This window comes from Mastigoproctus giganteus, chromosome 5, assembly GCF_048544385.1.
Source record: "Mastigoproctus giganteus isolate SK-2022 chromosome 5, ASM4854438v1, whole genome shotgun sequence".
NCBI classification, from domain to species: domain Eukaryota; kingdom Metazoa; phylum Arthropoda; class Arachnida; order Uropygi; family Thelyphonidae; genus Mastigoproctus; species Mastigoproctus giganteus.
The window spans coordinates 98150425-98172559 of record NC_143579.1 but is presented as its reverse complement, the minus strand read 5'-3'; the positions used below and the strand labels follow the sequence as shown (position 1 = coordinate 98172559).

Sequence of the window (22135 nt, the reverse complement as noted above, 5' to 3'; positions counted from 1 at the left end):
TGAACCATCAATATCCAGCCTGATTCATTCCTTTCCTTCTAGAGTTTACATAGGTAAAGAACTCTTTGTTGTTTTCTTTGCATCCTTTGCCAAGGATTTCTCATAATCTGCCTTTGCCTGCTTAATCTCCTTTGTGACTTGGTTACAGACCAGCATATATCTATTATAGGCTTCCATGTCGCCCATTAGTTTATATATATCCAATGCATTTTTCTTCTCTGCCAAATGTCTCATTAGTTCATCTGACATTTAAGTGCTTTACTTCCTTCTGAGGCCCCGACAAGGACCCTACCTAATTAAATAGGATGCTTACACCAATTCTGTTAAAAGAGTCAGAATTGGATACAACACCAGTTGGGGAGTACAATGTGTACAGAAAGGATAGACAGGATAGAAAGGGAGGAGGTGTTATGCTGCTAATTAAGAAAAACAAAATCAAAAGAAGCGCATCCAGTTGATATAGATGAACAGTGCACTGTTGAGTCAGTTTGGTGTGACATAAGCACTGCGAAAGCAAAAATAAGAGTAGGAGTGTGTTATAGGCCTAATGACTCAAATGAGTACAATGAACAATTGTACAGAGAAATAGAATGGCTAGTAAATCGGAATGTGTTATAATGAGCGATTTTAACTTCCCAGATATTGACTGGAACTTGTAGTTTGGTCACTCACACACTAGTCAGACTTTTGTGGATTTATTGGATGATTGTTTTCTGCAGCAGCATGTTCGAGAGGCAACCAGAGAAAGTAATACTCTTGATCTGGTTATCAGCAGTGATCATTCGTTTATTAAGAATTTGCAGATAAAGGAACCACTAGGTGGCAGTGATCACAGTGTACTGATGTGGGATTTACTTAAAGATTTAATTACCATCAGGGGTAAAGGAAAGGGTTTTTGCTTCCGTAAAGGTGAGTACAGTGGTCTCCGACAGTTTTTGAATTCTGTACAGTGGGATCAACTGACGATGTTACCAACAGTAAATTCTAAGTGGGAAGCATTCAAGGAATTAATCGTGGATGCTATTAAAAGTTTCATACCTATTAAGAAATACTGTTTAAGGTTTAAGCCTAACTCGTAACAGAGAAGAAAAATGCATGGGATGCATATAAATTTTCAAGCGACTCAGAAGCCTATGGCAGATATAAGCTAGTCTGTAATCAGGTCACAAAGGAGGTTAGGCAGGTGAAGGCAGATTACGAGAAATCCTTGGCAAAAGATGCTAAGAAAAACAGCAAGGATTTCTTTACTTATATAAACTGTAAAAGGAAGGGGATGAATCTGATTGGTCCCCTTGACATCGATGGTTCGAGTGTTGATGATCCTGCTCAGATAGCAAACAAACTGAATGAGTACTTTGCATCAACATTCACACTTGAGGAATTATTAAGGTTTGAAAATGGCAGAAGGTTATCAAATTGTAGCAGGATACTTAATGATTTTGTAATAACTGAAAGCAAAGTGGAGGAGAAATTGTTGAAGTTAAACAAGAAAAGCACCTGGGGCGGATGGGATCTATCCAGTTATATTAAAGGAGGCGGCAAAGCAACTAAGCAAACCCTTAGCCATAATTATGAGAGCATCCTTGGACTCAGGGGAGGTTCCCACGGACTGGAAATGTGCAAATGTATCCCCAATTAACAAAGGGGGATCGAAGGGTGACAAGTAATTACAGACCAGTTAGTTTAACTTCTGTTCCGGGTAAAATAATGGAGTGACTGGTTAAAGATGCATTGCAGGATCATCTAGACAAGACTGCAGCAATAATTCAGACACAGCATGGGTTTGTTAAGGGAAAGTCTTCTCTGACAAATTTGATAGGATATTATGATGTGGTTACAAAGGAACTGGATGCAAAAAATAATTTTGATATCATATATTTGGATTTCAGGAAAGCCTTTGACACTGTTGCGCATGGAAGACTACTCTACAAATTGGAGCAGAATGGTATTAAGGGTAAGTTGCTACAATGGATAAAAGGATGGCTAAGTGGGAAAAGACAGAGGGTGGTAATCAATGGGTGCTGCTCTTCGTGGACTAATGTTATTAGTGGAGTCGCACAGGGTTCGGTGTTAGGTCCACTGCTGTTTTGTATATTTATCAATGATATTGATGAAGGTATATCAGGCGTAATGTGGAAGTTTGCAGATGATACAAAGGTTGGCAGGGTTGTTAATGACAGTGTGCTACTCCAACAGGATCTAGTTAACTTTGGCAGATGGACTAAGAAGTGGCAACTGAAGTTTAACCTTGACAAATGCAAAGTACTGCATATGGGTAGAAGTAACCCCAGAGAAATGTACCAACTGTGTGGTACTATGCTTAAGGTGGTAGAAAATGAAAAAGACCTGGGAGTAATTGTGCAGTCAGATATGAAGTTTTCTGAGCAATGCAGACAGGCTGTCAGAGTAGGTCATGGGGTTTTGTCAATGATATATAGGAATTTTGCCAGCAGGGAGAAGGAGGTGATTGTCTCTCTGTATAAGTGAATGGTCAGTCCATGCCTTGAGTACTACATACAGGTCTGGAGGCCTCATTTTAGGAATGATGTAGATTTACTTGAGCGTGTACAGAGAAGGGCAACAAGATTGGTGAGGGGAATGAAGGGATCCTCTTACCAAGAGAGGCTTAAGTTCTGCAAATTGCAGTGGCTGGAGACTAGGCACCTGCGCGGTGATCTGATTGAGGTGTATAAGGCCTTGAATGGGTTAGAGCGTGCCGAATTCTAATGGGATCCTTCCACTTGTTCAGATTATGAACCTAAGGGGGCATAAATTCAAATTAAGAAAAGAGAGATGTAGAATAGATGTGTGGAGATTTGCCTTTAGCCAGCGGGTGGTTAATTGCTGGAACAAACTTCCATCTGTCGTTGTGGAAGTTGATAGGTTGAATAAATTTAAGGAGGAAACGGACAGGCATTTGGAGGGAATGGTGTGGTTTTTTTTTTTTTTTTTTTTTGGCTGATGCTGCATAAGCTCATACACTTGCTTTCTTGCATCACATGCCACTTCTTAGTAGGTATGTAAAGCCAGCTTCCAAGATAATTTCTTTGAATGCTTCCCATTTTGAATTTGCTGTTGGTAACATCATCAGTTGGTCCCACCGTATAGAATTTAAAGACTGTCTCAGACCACCGTAGTAACCTTTACGAAAGCAAAAACCCTTCCCTTTACCCCTGATGGTAGTTACCTTGTTGAGTAAATCCCACTTCAGCACACTGTGATCACTGCCACCTAGTGGTTCCTTTATCTGCAGATTCTTAATGCATGAAGAATCACTATTGATAATCAGATTAAGAGTATTACTCCCTCTAGTTGCCTCCCAAATATTCTGATGTAGAAAACAATCATCCAATAAGTCCACAAAGTCCCTGCTAGTGTCCGAGTGACCATCCCACAAATTCCAGTCAATATCTGGGAAATTAAAATCCCCCATTATAAGACACACTGATTTATTAGTTATTAATTGAGTTTCCGTTTTATTAGTGGAGTTTCCCAGGGTTCAGTGTTGGGCCTACTGTTGTTTTGTATATTTATCAATGATATAGATGAAGGTATCTATAGCCGAGTGGTCAGGAGCAGGAGTGCAGTAACACACACTCTGAGTAGATCAGGGTTCAAGCACCTGACTGCTAAATACAGTCAATCTTCCAACTCGCACTGGACCAGAGTGGCAGATTATGGTCCATTTCTCTCAGCATGAATTGTTGAGGAGACTTCCATCCTGCTGTGAGTTTATAATGTCTGCAGTTTACTTTTATTTTTATCAGGCTTAATGTCGAAATTTGCAGATGATACAAAGGTCAGCAAGGTTGTTAATGACAGTATGCTACTACAACAGGATCTATAAAATGTGGGCAGATGAGCTGAGAAGTGGCAACTGAAGTTTAACATTGAAATATGCAAAGTACTGCATTATGGGTAGACGTAACCCCAGAGAAATGTACCAACTGTGCGGTATTACACTTGGGGTGGTAGAAAATGAAAAAGACCTGGGAGTAATTGTGCAGTCATATATGAAATTTTCTGAGCAGCGCAGACAGGCGGCCAGTGCAGGTCATAGGGTATTGTCAATGACATACGGCAATTTTGCTAGTAGGGAAAAGGAGGTGATTATCCCTTTGTATAAAGCAATGATCAGGCCACATCTTGAGAACTGCATAAAGGTCTTTAGGCCTCATTTTAGGAAAGATGTAGAGTTGCTTGAGTGAGTACAGAGAAGGGCAACAAGATTGGTGAGGGGAACGAAAGGGTGGTCTTACCAAGAAAGGCTTACGTTTTGCAAATTGCAGCATCTAGTGACTAGGCACCTGTGAGGTGATTTGACTGAGGTGTATAAGGACTTGAACGGGTTCAGCAGGTTCAATTCTGATGGGATTCTTCCTCTTGCTCAGATTATAAACCTGAAGGGGCATAAATTCAAATTGAGGAAAACCAGTTGTAGAATAGATGTGTGGAAATTTGCCTTTAGTGGGTAATTGATTGCTGGAACAAACATCCTTCTGTAATTGTGGAAGTTGATTGCTTAAATAAATTGAAGGAGGAACTGGACAAACATTTAGATGGAATGAATGTGTTAAATGTTTTTTTTTTTTTTTTTTTTTTTTTGGATGATGCTACATAAGCTTGCTTTCTTGCATCACATGCCTCTACTACCCCCCTAATCCTTTCTGTATGAAGGGCAACATTTTCCCGATTGTCTGCTCTCTGGAAGAATGGAAAATGAGAAAAAGCAGTGTTACAGATGGTGGTGTATCCAGTTCTGACTCTTTTAACAGAATTGGTGTAAGCATCATATTTAATTAGGTAGGGTCCTTGTTAGGGCCTCAGAAGGAAGTAAAGCACTTAAATTAGTCATGAAAGTAAAATAAAATTTCTGATGCACTAAGTACCTCACCCACCAGAGAGCCCTACAAGGGGACACTTACACACAAGGCACACACACAAATGGGACACCAAGTTTGCTTAGAGCAGCATACTCACATTTCCAATAAGTCTTGGCCCTATTCCAGGAATAAAAGAAGGGAAACTTATTGGAATGCAGTTGACCCTAGCAGTAAGATCCACCTGCCGAATGACCCCAGTTGGGCTGGTCAGGGATTTCCCATCTTGTTGGCTTTAGAATCCTTATAGGGTCGCTTAGGAACAACACACAACACTGTAAAACATAACACAACAAAATCACTATAGTGATTCTACCAAAATCTAGTAATTAGGATCATGAAGGGATCGCCTATCAATATTGATTTGTGGAAATACATCAACAACACACAAAAACCAGGTCATTAACAACCCTGCCAACCTTCGTATCGTCTGCAAACTTGGACATTAAGCCTGATATACCATCCTCAATATCATTTATAAATAGAGAAAACAACAATAGACCGAACACTGAACTCTGGGGAACTTCACTAATAACATCAATCCACAAAGAGCAGTGTCCATTGATTACCACGCTCTGCCTTCTGACACTCAACTATCCCTGGAAGAAATGTGTGAACCACCTGGAAGAAATGTGTGAACTTGCTACCAAGATCTAGTGTACATAGAAATATATTTAATTGGAAGACTGTGAATGTGTATATATACTTTTTTTCAAGTGTTTCATATATAATTCAAATTAATATGTCCATTACTGTTGACATTACTGAAGGCTACTGTACAAATTGAAGCAATCAATGGACACTGCTCTTTGTGGATTGATATTATTAGTGGAGTCCCCCAGAGTTCAGTGTTGGGTCCATTGTTGTTTTCTGTACAGTAAACCCCCGCTATTCGCTGGGGTTACGTTCCTGAGAAATGTTGCAAATACCGAAAAAAGCGAATACTGAGTTATGGCTCCCATAGTAATAAACGGGTTCCGTTCCAAAGTATGAAATATATAAGAAAAACTAGTCTAAAATTTTGTCTATGTATGTATTATATGTACCTTCATAATATGACTATGTACATAGACAGTACATAGTAGGCACCTCCGTAGCCAGGTGGGAAGGAGCAGCAGTGAGTAGCACACGCTTGTTGATTAGACCGGGGTTCGAGCCCGTCACCACCAAATACGGAGGAAGCGGAAAGGTCAGAGAATGACCACCGCATATCCCGGAGCAATATGGCCTTAGTTGCTAATGCTCCTAAAAACCAAATAACAACTAACAACAACAACAGTACATAGTGAAATGCAAGCATATGGCATCGAAATGAAAATAAGAAACAATTTAATATTAAATGTAATATTTATTAGAAATTTCAAACAAATCTTTCAAACCAGCACCTCTGCTAGCAAAAAAAAACTTATCCCGCCAGTGCTATCACCAGTTTCGCTAAAGTGTTGATAAACGAGTTTTACCTTTTCACGAATGATGAGTGAACTTAACGGAATTTTATTTTGAGTTCGGTATTCTATCCACAGATTTAAAGCTTTTTCCATTTTTTATAATTTAACATCACGAGTTACAGAGCAAATTTTTGAAGCAATTAGTGCGTTTTCACGGACACTACGGCAGATTTTTTCTTCCGATTTTTTGATTGATCGTACCGTTGACTCATTGATTTTATAATATTTTGCCACTGAGGAGACACTTTCACCATTAGAAATTTTATCTAATAACTCAATTTTATTCGCTAATGTCATCACCTTCTTTGATATTTTCACATTTCTCTTGTTATTCGTAGCCATATTTTTGTAGGGGTTAGAAAGAACTTGTCCACAATAAAGTCACTTTCTTCCGTTAACACACTCGAAAAAGTCTGTTTTACACTGCAAAACGGTAGATTTATCATTTTTGTAAGCATATAAATTTATAAATTGATAAATTTATTCAATTTATAAGCATATAAATTAAAAGCAAACGACAAAATCTTCCATGACAAGCGCATAATACATACTGAACAAGGATTAGCGAGAAACATCCACGCTCGCGATTTTGTCAACCCTCTCCCCAGCACCCACTCAGCGCTGTTTTGACCGGGAAAGATAATTTTAGCCACGCCCATGTTTTTTTTATGGTGGAAAATATTCACGGTGCTTTAAAATTCAAATTTTTTTAGGTTTCATTTTATATTAAATCAGCGATCGCGAATACAGATACCGCGAATAGCGGGGGATTTACTGTATTTATAAATGATATTGATGATGGTATATCAGGCTTAATGTCCAAGTTTGCAGACGATACGAAGGTTGGCAGGGTTGTTAACGACACTAATGACACTACACTACTGCAACAGGATCTAGAAATGTTAAGCAGTTGGGCTGAGAGGTGGGAACTGAAGTTTAACATTGACAAATGGAAGGTATTGCATATGGGTAGCATATAACCCCAGCAGTAACATATCAACTGTGTAACTACACTCAAGGCGGTATAAAATGAAAAAGACCTGGGGGTAATTGCACAGTCAGATATGAAGTTTTCTGAGCAGTGCAGACAGTCTGCAAGAGTAGCTCATGGTGTCTTGTCAATGATATACAGGAATTTTTCTAGCAGGGATAAGGAGGTGATTATCACTTTGTATAAGGCAATGGTCAGGCCACACCTTGAGTACTGTATACAGGTCTGGAGGCCTCATTTTAGGAAGGATGTAGAGCTGCTGGAACGAGTACAGAGGAGGGCAACAAGGTTAGCAAATGAAACAAAGGGTTGCTCTTACAAAGAAAGGCTTAAGATTTGCAAATTACAGTGTCTGGTGACTAGGCACCTGCGAGGTGATCTGATTTAGGTGAATAAACCTTGAATGGTTTGAGCAAGCTCAATGCTGATGGAATTCTGCCTCTTGCCCAGATTAAACACCTGAGTGGACAAATTCAAACTGAGGAAAGACAGTTGTAGAATAGATGTGTGGAAGTTTTCCTTTAACCACGTGTGGTTGATTGCTGGAACAAACTTTCATGTGTTGTTGTAGAAGTTGACAGCTTAAATAAATTCAAGGCAGAACTAGACAAACATTTGGAGCAAATGGATGGGTGAAATGGGAAGGTTTTTTTTTTTTTTGGCTGATGCTGTATAAGCTTGCTTTCTTGCATCATATGCCTCTACAAATCTAATTACTGCTTCTCTTTGTATGTGCTTCCATCTTATTTGTCTTTCCAACTACGAGTGGACACATCGTTAATAGATGAGATGGCAACACAAAAATAGAAGTTGCTGTGCAATTTTGGCTTAAAAAAAAAAAAAAAAAACAACATTCTTCAGAATTCAGATCAAAAAGTTGCTGAAACTGAATCAAAATGTAGAAGATAGTATAGCATCAAAAAAAGAGAAAGAAATAGTTTTTTTATGAACTTTTCTACAATTTTTTTTACCATTTTTTTGTGATTTTTTTTAAATTTTGATTTTATTTTATATAATTAAATATCATTAAAACTATAGCTAAAACTATCTGCAAACAGACTAAACAAATTCATTCAGGTTACAATGATATAACTATCAAGAAACTGAAAAAACAAGGACTGTTATAAGTAAGTTCCAACGTAATAAGTTTGTCAAACATTCTTTAATTTTTTCTCTTCCTAATAAAGAGCAATCTGTTACTATTTCCTGATTTTAAAAAAATGCAAGCACTTGTCCATTAGTAACGTATAGCAAAATACTAATGCAGTGTGGAATTATATTTCTAATGGGGCTTGATTAATAATTTGTTAAGTACTAACATTTATAAAAAAATAAATTCTTTATTAGTACAGTTTTTGTGAAACAAAGAGGAAGGAAAAAATGAATATTAAAATAAGTACATAGTTTAATATCATCTACACAGTCTATCAAATTTTGACTAGTTATGCAGGACAATTTTTCATTTATAGTTACTGACACAATTAAGGCTGCTTGATACTGAGCACACATAAGCCACAATGAAAAGTTTCCTTTCTGAAACTAAGATTTGTTTGTTTTATTCTGTTTTGCATGATACATTACTGCTTTAGTATGATTGAAAAATTACTAAAGATTATTAAGAAGGGCATCTGGTTATCAACTCAGTGTTTCAATTATTTAACTTGTAATGTAAACCATAATACACAAAAGTGCACATGCCATGACAGTAAAATAGCATCTTATATACAAGATATATCACATTTTATATGCAAGCTCAAGTCTTCTTTGTGCTACATGCTAATTGATATTCTCTATGCAATATAAGGATTTTACAACTGCACAGATATAAGGATTTTGGGATAAAATTAACAATATTAAATCATACCTTCTAAAAACGTTGACCATGTGGTATCTGGAAGGAGCATTTCCCAACCACCTCTCTTCAAGTAATCTTGATAAACTTTTGTATTATTAATAATTTCATCTGGTGGATAAGTATCATGATTCCCAATAACTGGAAGAATAGTTACATTTGGAAATGCTTTTGTTATCAAACTAGTAATATCATACAAGCCCTGATAAATATCTTGCCACTGTGGGGCAGGATTCCACACGTGTGGCAGGTTATCTCTGGGGATGGGAAAAAAATAGAAAATTAATAATTCAAAAAAATTCATGTATGTGACTACTACTAAGATTGATGTCAACTTCGGTGTGCAGACCAAAGTGAAAAATCTATCCTAAAATTCATATACTGCAAATAAAATATTTTATAATTGTCTTAATATTATAAAATGACTAACTTTAATATTTTGTTTGTTATGCATAATTAATTTAAAAATATTTTTATATATTTATTTTATTAAGCTACTTTCTTCGCCCAACTGGACCAAACCCACCAGTGATGCTCTAGAACAGCATATCACAACTTGTAGGTCATAATACACCTATGGACCACAATTTTAGTGGAAGTACAAGGATCACATAAAAAATAATGGAAAATAAAATATGTAATAATGGATAACTGATTTTTTTTGTAAAGTATATTATATTTATAATTCAGACATGAAAAATTGAATGATTAAAAAAAAAAAATTTACTGACAGAGAAGAAAGAGCAAAGTCATTATGCTGCATTTTATAATTATATTGATGCTTTGGATAAGAAAAACTGAGAAGACAAAATGATGAATTCTTCTATGTAAAGGGCTGTCGTAATTAAAGTGCATCATTCCAGCTGGCTGCAAGTAGAGAACTTACAAATTTTCTCTTTCTACCATGAAAGATGCAATTTGGAACAGACTATACAAAGAATACAGAAATAAAAGTTAAAAAAAAAAAAAAAAAAGTTCCAAAAACTATGGAGTACTGTTTCAACGAACTGCTACGTACAAAGATTGAGATACTTGATATAGTGACTATTTTGTGTTCGCTATGATGGTTGTTGTAGTATTAAATTTTAGTGCAAGGGCTATTCAGGCCATATTGCGCCCCACTATGATGGAAGTATATTATGACAACTGTTGCCCAAAGCATGTCACAAGAAATGTTAGCAACATGCCTTATGATGCTTTCCCTCAAATCAGCCAGAGATTGAATGTCTTTAATATACCCTGTCCTTGTCATTCTCCATTACACAGCAGCAACAAATGCATTACACAGCAGCTGAGTTACTTTTTAACAAATGTATAGAACAGCCACCATCTCTCTCAGCAGGAATCATGGTAAGAAAAGATCACAATAATGCTTCACAGCCACAATGCACAAGTTGAACTTCTTCAATGAAAATGTTCCAATTACAAAATTTGCTGTAAAGCATTAGTTGAGGCATATGATGCAAGAAAGCAAGCTTATACAGTATCAGCCAAAAAAAAAAAAAAAAAAAACCATTCCCATTTCACCCATCCAGTCACTCCAAATGTTTGTCTAGTGATGGGATCCTTCCTCTTGCTCAGATTACACACTTGAGGGGGAATAAATTCAAATTGAAAAAATACTATTTTATATGAATACTATTTTAAGGGACAGTGCACGTATAAAAGAATGTGTTAAAAGATCAACACATATAAGATTGACAGTGATCACAAAAACAGTGTTCAGGTGCTATATCAAAGATGGAAAAGCTATTAATAATATGAATGGAAAATCACATTCAGAAGCAAGTGCCCCTGAGTCCAATGGCCATTCGAGCAAAAGCAAGAAGTATTTATGAATATATTAAGGATAAGTATGGTGAATCCCAAGCCAAGTTTGTTGCAAGCAATGAGTGGTTTAATAGGTCAAGCATCACACTGGTTTCCAAAACATTAAAGTATGCGATGAAATCACCAGTGCTGATTCTGCAGCTGCAGAGAAATTTTGGCAAAAACCCCTTCTAAATATCCACAGCCCTCAACTTCTGCAGCAGCAGCAGCATGCTTATCAGCTGGAGAGTTAATTCTGGCAATGATGCTTGAAAGGTAAAACTTGCTGACGTTATGCCTGTCTCCTCTCTCTTGTAATTTTATAATTTTGAAATTTTTGTAATTTTGTACACGTAATTTTTCCTGCACATGAGATAAAAAACTGAATAAATAATTCTATTTAAATGTTTGTCGAACATTTCTTTTTTGCTTCAATCAAATTCAGCGTGCATTAGTTTTTGAGTGCTGCATAAGCACTTAGGGAAATTGCGACTTATGTAGAGTTCTGTAGAACACAACCCTTATGTAAGTCGGAGAGTGGCTGTATAGACTTCAGTAAAGCCCACTGAATAACTATTATTATTTTCTTCCCTTTATTTTTTCAGTATTTGAACCACTGCATTCATTTTGTGTACTACACTTGAAGATTAATTTTGATGGTAAGGAGCTATGACATACAATTTTATTTGGAAACTGACGAATATTGCAGTTTTCTTCATTTTTCACACCATTTGATTTTCTTCAGTATTAGTAAGACTAAATGATACAAGGAAGCAGATGTTTTCAGCATCAGCCAAAAATAAATAAATTAAAATTTAAATTTTTTTTTAAAATAGACAGTAATGATAAAAATAAAATAAAACAGAGTATTTATATTATTTCCATTCCCACCATCCAATCCCACTTGGTACTTTACCACACACCCTATGACACTGTCACTTTGGGAGACAACTTATTCTAGTGTTCAAGAACCCACTGCCCAGTACTTTGTGAAATCTACTCGTCTGTTCCTTGCAACTTATTTATGTCCACTTGTCCTTGTCTTATCTACAAGAGAGACCTTCCTTACATGGTGTCCTATTCATAATTTCATTTTACTCAATTCCTTCAGCACCCTACACACTTCAATCAAATTTCTCCTTAATTTTTAATTCATGCATGTCCCTTTTAGGTGCAGTCTACAGACCTGAATACAATATTCCAAACGCAATCTAACCATCTTCTTGCATAGAGGATAACGACATCCTTTTCTCTATTAGCATTGGTCCTGTAAATATGAACAGGATCCGTGTACCTTCCTAGCCACCTGTTTACACTGCATACAAACTTTAATTTCTGACTAAATAATAACCATTAGGTCTTTTTTCATCCTGAACCACTTTTAGCTTCCTTCCTACTTATAAGAAATTCCAGGATTTCTGTTACCCAAATGCATAATCATTTAGAAACATTAAACATTTAGTTGCCATTCCTCAGACCATATATACAACCATTCCAAGTCTTTTTCAAGCAGCGTGGCATGTCTTGAATTGTTAATTACCCTTTCCACCTTCGAATCATCAGCAAACTTTAACAGCTTACCATGCATATCCTTGTCAATATCATTTAGGACAATCAGAAATGAGGAGCCCAACATCAAAACCTGTGGGACCCCCACTTGTTAAGCTGGCCCACCCTGAAGACTGACCATTTATGACAATAACTATCTTTTAGACAGCCTTTTATCCAGTGTAGAATCTTGCCAGTAACTCCAATTTCTTATAGTTTATATAACACCTTTCCACGAGAGACAGTGTCAAAAGTCTTTCTGAAGCAACATGGCCAGACTCAAATTATTAATCACCCTCAAAATCATCAGCAAACTTTGACAGTTTACCTTGGATACTCACATCAATATCTTATGAAAATCAGAAATGAGGGGACTCAACACCCATCCCTGAGGGACCTCATCTAGCTTAACTAAAATATAGATATGTAATGTCACAATTGTTAGTTGCATAATAACTCCATAACAGTAATTTACCAGACTGGTTAGGTATGACCTCCCCCTCAACAAACCCAGGCTGGGATGTACTCAAGATTTCAATCTTGTCCAGATGGTCAAGATTGGAATGTTTAATCATAGACTCTCTCAATGATCTGCTCTACCACCAAAGTCAAATTGGCTGGCCTATAGTTACCTACCTCCTCTTTACTGCCTCCTTTGTGGACTGAGGATACATTAGCACTTCTCCAGTCCAAGGGATCTTCCTGAAGTCTAATGGCACTCTCGTGAATATTCTCAATGGTTTGGAACACTCGTATGCATCTTTTTAATTATAACTGAATATATATAACAACCTCCCTTGCCCTTCTTTAAACTCAGTGGCTTTTCTAGTAAATGCTTCTCTAAGATCATTTTCACTTATTTGGTAGCAAACTGGCTCCTTCACATTTCCTAGAGTTGAGCTTGTTTTCAACTGTAAATATCACTGAGAATTATCTGATCATCTCAGCTGCCATTCAGCCGAGCTTTCCATCAATGCATTATAGTTAGTCTTAGGATAAATTAAATAAAATATTTTTAAATGTTTAAAATATGTAAATTTAAATATTTTAAACATTTCACAAACCAAAAATAATGTATTGTGCAATAATTTGTGTAAATCTCAGAGCATTAATATAACTATATCTCAATGAGAAACCAATGTCCATGTTTACTTCCTGACACTCACATAATTTCAACTTATAGGCAGCTACTTGGAAACGCTCCTAGATTGAATATAAATGTTCACCAAAAACTAATGCTTTGTAATATGACATTATAATACTACAATTAGGACAATTTTAAAAATACAGTAAACTTCCTCTTATAGTACTACCTCCAAATAGCACTATAAGTGGGAGAGCATTATACAAATGTGAGACTTTTTCTAGAGACTATTTTTCGTCAATATTTTGGTAGATAACATTGATTTTGTTTTAGCTTTTTTTTTTTTTTTTTTTTTGCAACCTTCACATGCATCTATTCTTAACATAACCATATACCGTATTATTATATATTATATTAAATATTCATGCATGAAATTACTGGTGAGATTATGAAGCAATAGTATATGCAAGTTGAAAACCCGCACATTTAATATATTATAATAAATACAGTGGATTTCGGTTGTTTGGGCCACCGGTTAATCGAGGCAGCCGTTTATTTGGGGTAAATCTTAAAAAACAGAAACCAATCGAGAAAATAGCCAGGGTTTACTTCGCTTAATTGGGACAGCATGCCGTTTAATCGGGGTGGGAGACTGCAGCATTGGAGATTACCCTACGATTGTCTCCGACGGTACCACGTCGTTCGGTCGAAATTCTGGAAATAAAACAATTAGTAGTCATCTATTTATTGGGCTTTTCTGTTAGTGAAATCTATCATAAACGGACAGTAAACTCGATCTTACTGAATTTGCAATAACACTGAAAGCTGGAATTCTGTGGGTTATTATGATGAAATGTGTTTACACTTCCATGAAATCTTCAATCATATAAAAAAATTAATTTTCAGATTTCTCTTCATTCCTATTTTTAAAGCTTTGTAACTCGTTACTCCGTTCTCACTTACGTGTATTGTGTTACTTGCTATTTGTGTGGGCCGTGTTTTTTGTTAGTTATTGATTGCTTATCTTTTTACTGTTTTAAATTTTAACCCCCACCCACAAATGTCAGTGAACAGAAATGTCAACTAGTTTAGTTAGTATGTACATATCACAGTACGTATTAATTATTCCGATTATCATGTATATTCTTCCGAATTTCACATTTTATTTAATTTTTTAATTGGTAAGGTAATAAAGAGTAAATTTGTGCTTAATATATCTTTACTTTTATAGCCTGTGGATAATAATTCCTCCTATTTTCACTAATTAGAATCGCTGTTTAACAGAATTAAGATTCAATTCACAAACGTGATCACAATGACCGGCGCTTACTGCACATTGTTTTTTTTTTTTTTTTTTATTTGGTAGTTGTTGGCGCATCGGCTTCTGTGGCCATATTGCACCTCCCAAGGCCTCTGCAGTACTTTGATCCAAGCCCGAGGCGGGAATCGAACCGGCGACCTTTGGGTTACCGGGCAGGTACTTTACCCACTCGGCTAGCCCGGTCGGCCACTGCACATTGTATAGTGAACGGTACTTTACTATGTTGAGTTTGTCGTAACGTGATTTGCTTATACAGTGAACCAATTGTAAAGGGGGGGGGGGGTACATTGTATATTTAACTATTTAGGTGAAACTTCGGATAATTGGGGCAGCCGCTTAAATCGGGCCAAAATGCACTAGTCCCGATGTGTCCCAAATAACCGGAATGAACTGTATTAAAAAGAATGAAAATTTTTTAAAAATATTATATAAATTAAACAAAACATAATTTGAGTATTATTGTGTAAATTTAATATTAATATAATAATAATAATAATGCTACAAATATTTCTTGACTAAATGTCTAAGAGTATGACAAAGGTTGTTTATGCACTTCCATCATTTCTACCACCCAGATAGTATATGCATACATTGTTTAATTATATCTCATATTGTGAATAACTTCTTCATATTCACAATCATCATCATCATCATGAACTTGGTCCGGCTTAGGTCTTTTAAGACCTGTTCTGTTGTAGCTCTTGGAGGTGGTCTTGATTTCGCCATCGTTGTCTTGGTCGACCAACATCTCTCTTGCCTGTAGGTTTGTAGTTAAAGGCTAATTTCGGGATCCGGTCAGGGTTCATTCTTTCTACATGGCTGATCCATTTTTCCTGATACCGTTTTATGTCATTTACTATGTTATCTACTTTTAATTTCTCGCGGATATCTATATTTCTTTGGTGGTCTAGTCTTGTAAAGCCTAATAATGGTCTTAAAAATTTCATTTGTGCTGCTTCTAGTTTGTGTGCATCTTTCTTATTTATTGACCCAAGTCTCACAGCTGTGGAAGAGGGCTGATTTTGAAGTGATGTTGTGCAGTCGTAATTTTGTTTCACTTGTCATTTGTTTTCCAAAGTGGCGTTTAATCGTTCCATTCATTTTATTATATTTTTGTAGTTTAATGTGGATGTCTTTCCCTTCATTTGATATTAAATTTGCCAAATAGGTGAAGTCAGATATTTGTTCTATTATTTTATCATCAATAACAATTTTGACTCTTTGTATGTTTTTTCCACATAATCCCATTGATTTTGTTTTCGAGGTGGAGATTTTCATCTCGTACTTTTTACCTATTTTATTAAGTTCATTTGCTGCTATCGGTAGTTCATCTTCGGATTTTGCAATTATAACTTGATCATCAGCATATAATATAGTTTGGATTTATTCACAATATGAGATGAAATTAAATGATGCATGCATACTACCTGGATCCCATCTCCGCGTTGCTCCCAGTGAGTATACCAGTTCACTGGGAAGGCCAGAGATTTAAGTGTGTGGATCATGTGAATGTGTTATGTTATGTACCATTGTTCCTCTGGCCATATAGCTGCTGGACCCCAGCTGAGGCCCAACGTTGCCCGCATTCGCCCCGTGAGGCAGACCAGGTAACCACTAGTTTAAATTAACAACTTTTTTCATACTCTTAGACATTTAGTCAAATATTTTTAGATTAACCCATGCACGCCATCATCTCTCATATTGGAGTTATACTTCATAACTGGGTCACTATTGCAACAGGTTATCAGGGTACCTGCCCACCCACCAACGAGTAAGTCAACACGCAGTGAAACAGTGCCGTCTGGGTGGTGGTATCCACAGAGTAATAAGTAACATTAGTCTTCTCCACTAGTGAAGCGTTACTTATTCAAAGCAGTGCAATACCTAGGCAACTCATTGTGGTACTCACAATATGAGATATAATTAAACAATGCATGCATATTACCTGGGTAGTAAAAATGATGGAAGAGCATTACCAAGCATAAGAGAAACGTACCAACTGTGTTGTACTACACTCAGGAAAGTGGAAAGTGAAAAAGACCTGGGGGTTCACTGCTCAGCGAACTTCAAATATGAAGTTCGCTGAGCAGTGCAGATGGGCTGCCAGGGCAGGTCTTGGAGTTTTGTCAATGATATATTAGGAATTTTGACAGCAGGGACAGGGAGATGATTATCCCATTATACAAGGCAAGTCAAGCCACACCTAGAAATTTGTATAGGTCTGGAGGCCTCATTTTAGGAAGGATATAGAGTTGCTAGAATGAGTACGAAGAAGGGCAACAAGATTGGTGAGGGGAACAAAGGGGTGCTCTTACCAAGGAAGGCTTAAGTTCTGCAAATTGCAGTGCCTGGAGAGTAGGCACCTGCGGGGTGATCTGATTGAGGTGTATAAGGCCTTGAATGGGTTGAGCAAGCTGAATGCTGATGGGATTCTTCCCTCTTGCTCAGACTAAGAACCTGAGGGGGCTGTTGTTGTTTATGTTGTTTATTTGGTTTTTAGGAGCATTAGCAACTAAGGCCATATTGCTCCGGGATATGCGGTGGTCATTCCCTGACCTTTCCACATCCTCCGTATTTGGTGGTGACGGGTTCGAACCCCGGTCTAATCAAGAAGCGTGTGCTACCCAGTGCTGCTCCATCACACCTGACTATGGAGGCGCCACGTGAGGGGGCACAGTTTCAAATTGAGGAAAGATAGTTGTAGAATTATGTGCGGAAATTTGCCTTTTGCAAGCGGGTAGTTGATTGGTGGAACAGGCTTCCATCTTTTGTTATGGAATATAAATTTAAATAAATTTAAGGCTGAGCTGGACAGGCATCTGGTACAAATGGAGGGGTGAATTGGGAGGGGTTTTTTTTTTTTTTTTTTGTTTTTTTTGGCTTGCTTAAAGCTTGCTTTCTTGCATTGTATGCTTCTACTAATGCTAATAAACAACCTTTTTCAATAATAATGTTGTCATTAATGAAATTTATTGATGTCATAATGAACACAAAGATATTGACTACTGTATAAGCAAGGAATTAACAAAAAAAAAAAAAAAAAAAAAGAGCCGAGGAGAGGATGCAAATTCACCCACTAATTGGAAGACACTCAATTATAAAGAGCAGCTGTTTTACCTCAAAGAAGCTTCGAATTAAATATGAAATAAACAAACATTTCCTGCACTAGAAACAATTTGTATTCTTAAACTAGTAAGAAACTTATTTCTTATGATTAATAAGAGTTGCAGAATGGTTTGGATTTTACCAAGTTTGTAAAGGGATTAGCAGAAACAGAAGGTCAAAAAACATTGCTTTATAGGAGGGATTTAGTCTATCATCTGTTTCCCAAACCTAAGAGGAAAGAAGATTATATCTGGACTTATTCCTTCCTGGAACCTTAAAAAAAAAAAAAGCAATATAAGCAGGAAAGCATTTTAAATGGGCCTGATATACACAAAAAATGCATGGCACCTCACAGAATTGATCATGGAACTAGATGAAAAGAGTGAAAAAAGTGGGATAGCAGGAGAGTTATAATGGGACTTCACAATATTTATGACTATAAAAACACACTGAATTTGAAGACATTGCAGGCTATAACACTAATCTGGTTTCCAGAATATGTTTCACCATTTATATGATTTCACTGTTACACTATACAGTCAGTCCCTGTATAACACATGTTTACATTACACAAATTCGATCATACACGATTTATAAATAGGGGAACGATATCTTATATAACATGAACCGAATTCGCTTATCTACGATTCGCCTTTGTGTTTACAAGAAATGCAGTCAAACGCAGAATCACCCCAACCGAACGCAACACGATAGGAAAGAAGAGAAGATTCTGAAAATGTATTTATGTTTCTTATATCAGTGAAGGGGAAACACATTTCACCATAATAACGTAAAAACCAACACAATTCCAGCTATCGGTATAATCGCAAATGCAATTAGATCGAGTTTACTACCAGTTTATAACAGATTCCACTAGCAGAAACGCAACTGGAAATTGTTTTTATTGTTTTATGGTAGTAACCCCTAGAAATGTGCTTTAGTAAAATGTGAGGTGTTAATAGTGTATCTCTGCCTTTACGGTGTTGTTTATTCAGTTGCTATATGTGTGCAGCTTTGTTTATGTGTATCAAGCATGCCTCCTCGTTTTGTAATTATGCTTTACTCCCTAAAAATGAGTAAAATACTTAAAAGGTGTGAAAAGGAAGCGTCCTGGTGAATACACTACAGATTCAGAGAGAAAAAGAAAAGCAATATCGATAAACAGAGGTGGACTGGGTCAAAAATTCTTACCCAGGGAAATTTATAGTGGCCTCATACTAGTGTTTATGGCCAAAATCACACGGCCTCCGGCCAACTGGGGTTTCCCCGGTAAGGCTTATGGCCAGTCCGCCTCTGTCGATACAGAAAAAATATGAAATTGTGAAACGCTTTGAGCGAAATGAAAGACCATGTGATATTGCATGTGCTACAGACCTAAATGAGGCAATGCCGAGAATTACAAAGAATGCAGAGAAAATAAAAACAACTTTCATAACAGGAACAACTCAAAGTGTAATTAAAATCCATTAGATTAAGACACAAGAATTGGAAGAGATGGAATGGCTGTCATCAATTTGGATAGAAAATCAAACAAAAAACAAGTTTGCTTACGATAGAAGCAAAAGCATTAGCAATATTTTATTATGTAATAGTCGTAATAAAATACATAAGTATTTTATTACGATTATTTATTGTGTTTGGTAAAGTTTTGGTTTCAAATGTGTGTTCAATCTTGGGTGGTCGGCACCTAACCCTATTTTTCCCATAGGGCCTGTTGTTCATATTGCACGATTTTGCATTGCACGAGGGTTTCTAGGAACACAACTATCGTGCTATATGAGGACTGATTGTATATTGTCACCAAATAATATTAATTATTACTCTGTGCGTAAAATAAATAAAAAGTCAGTAGTGCATAATTTAAAGTTTCATAAACATGCAAAATATCAAAGTTTTTATAAACATTTTACAGAACCCGAGACCCCATCACAGAACCCTGGGATTCCAGAGAAGGTGATTTAAAAATCCCTCCTATAAAGCAATGTTTTTTGACCTTTTATTTCTGCTAATCCCTTTACAAACTTGGTAAAATCCAAACCATTCTGCAACCCTCTTATTAATCATAAGAAATAAGTTCCTTTCTAGTTTGAGAATGCAAAATGTATTCTCAAACTAGTAAGTGGAATGTTCCAATTTCCCAGGTTGCCTTTAAAGTCCTGGACGGTAGAGGCTCATTGGTTGAGATTACTATTCTAATGAAACAGCAATAACTGTCAAAAGAGCCATCAAGGTTGTGGAACCACTTTGTAAATAAATAGCATATTTCTTGTAAAAAAAAAAACTGCTGCTTCTTTAGATTTCCATATTGTAAAAATATTATGGAAACAGCATTTCAATTAGAGAAATCACTGCCTTTGTTTAAAGACTTCGTCCATTTCATGCTATTTATTTGCAGTGCAATACGTTTATGAGTATATACCCAACTATTCATAACATAACCATATACCATATTATTATATATTATATTAAATATTCATAAATAAAATTACTGGTAAGTATTACAGAAGTTTTCTTACCCTGTCCAAATAATAAAATCTGGATTTGGCTCAAACTCCTTCATGGCTCTTACGGCAGACTGGACAAGACTCCATGGGGAATCACAATTATAATTTCCATAGAACCCATTACTATGGATATCCAATTCTTTTGGTGAACTATGACACATTTCATTTACATCTCCATACTCTGAATATTTCTTATCCCAGTGAATATCAGTAATATGCCAAAATGTTCCTATAATATATAAGAGATTTTTCATCATTTGAATTAGAATATAATGCTGAAAGAATTAAATATTAAATAAAAATATGCCTTCCTCTTTCCCAAAAGCAATAACTATGAAAATAGGAAAAAGATGGAAATAACTTCTGTAATGTCATGATTTCATTAAAAGAAAGAGATCAAACTTTCAGTAAATGTATATACATTGTCTATTAGAAAAAAATGTTTCAACTTCCTAAGGTCAACAAGAACTTTGAAATTCTGATAGAGAAATCCAGAAGTTCTGGAAATTGGTGAAATAATGACCACTTAAACCGGAGTGGAGCATAACCTGCCTTTAATTTCTAAAGTTGCAGCTCTGCTGAACAAGAAGTTTTTTAGCCATATTTAGCCGCTTTATTGACCAATTGTTACATCAAATTATTTTGTATAAGTAGCTTATAGACCTAGTCAGGATTGTTAGCTTATTCTGAAATGAGACAGCGAGATTTGGAAGTTAATTAATACTTAAGTGTCCGTAGATTTACAGTTCGTAACTTGCCGCCATTGTTATACGATACAACGTTAGTATGAATCAGAGCTGTAATACTCAATATGTTCTACGTTGATAATAATATTAGTAAATTAATAAGAGGAGTTTACCTCAATATAGTACGTGGAACACTTCCGTATGATACCCTCCAGAAATTAAAACGGAAAAAACCGACAACTTACCGGTACATTAAAGTAAAATATAAATAATTAAATAATCAATTTAACACAATTCAAAATCAATTCAAAACAATTAAAATTCACATTAACGCAATTAAAAGAATCTAACGAAAATATTCAAAACGATTTTCCTTCCTGAAGCTGACAATGCTTTTCGACCGACTGTCGTGATCACAGGAATGAAAATTCATTCCTGTGATCACGACAGTCGGTCGAAATGAAAATTCATTCCTGTGATCACGACAGTCGGTCGAAATGAAAATTCATTCCTGTGATCACGACAGTCGGTCGAAAAGCATTGTCAGCTTCAGGAAGGAAAATCGTTTTGAATATTTTCGTTAGATTCTTTTAATTGCGTTAATGTGAATTTTAATTGTTTTGAATTGATTTTGAATTGTGTTAAATTGATTATTTAATTATTTATATTTTACTTTAATTATTTATATTTTACTTTAATGTACTGGTAAGTTGTCGATTTTTTCGTTTTTTCCGTTTTAATTTCTGGAGGGTATCATACGGAAGTGTTCCACGTACTATATTGAGGTAAACTCCTCTTATTAATTTACTAATATTACGATACAACGTTATATCCCGAACTACATAGTGTTAGTATAGTACAGTATATAATACTATACTATATTAATCAGTAAATCTATTAATTTTGT

General features: G+C 36.0%; 1 protein-coding gene across 1 annotated transcript in view; it reads right to left on the bottom strand.

The window, feature by feature from the left end:
* LOC150085579 (acid sphingomyelinase-like phosphodiesterase 3b) overlaps positions 1-22135 on the bottom strand; it is a 121927-nt gene that overhangs the window by 87132 nt on the left and 12660 nt on the right. Inside the window, exons 2-3 of the mRNA XM_090374121.1 lie at positions 20555-20771; positions 9184-9428 (exon numbers count right to left, since the gene is read on the bottom strand). Coding sequence (XP_090230247.1) covers positions 9184-9428; positions 20555-20771 — 462 coding nt within the window. The remainder of the gene's footprint in view (positions 1-9183; positions 9429-20554; positions 20772-22135) is intronic.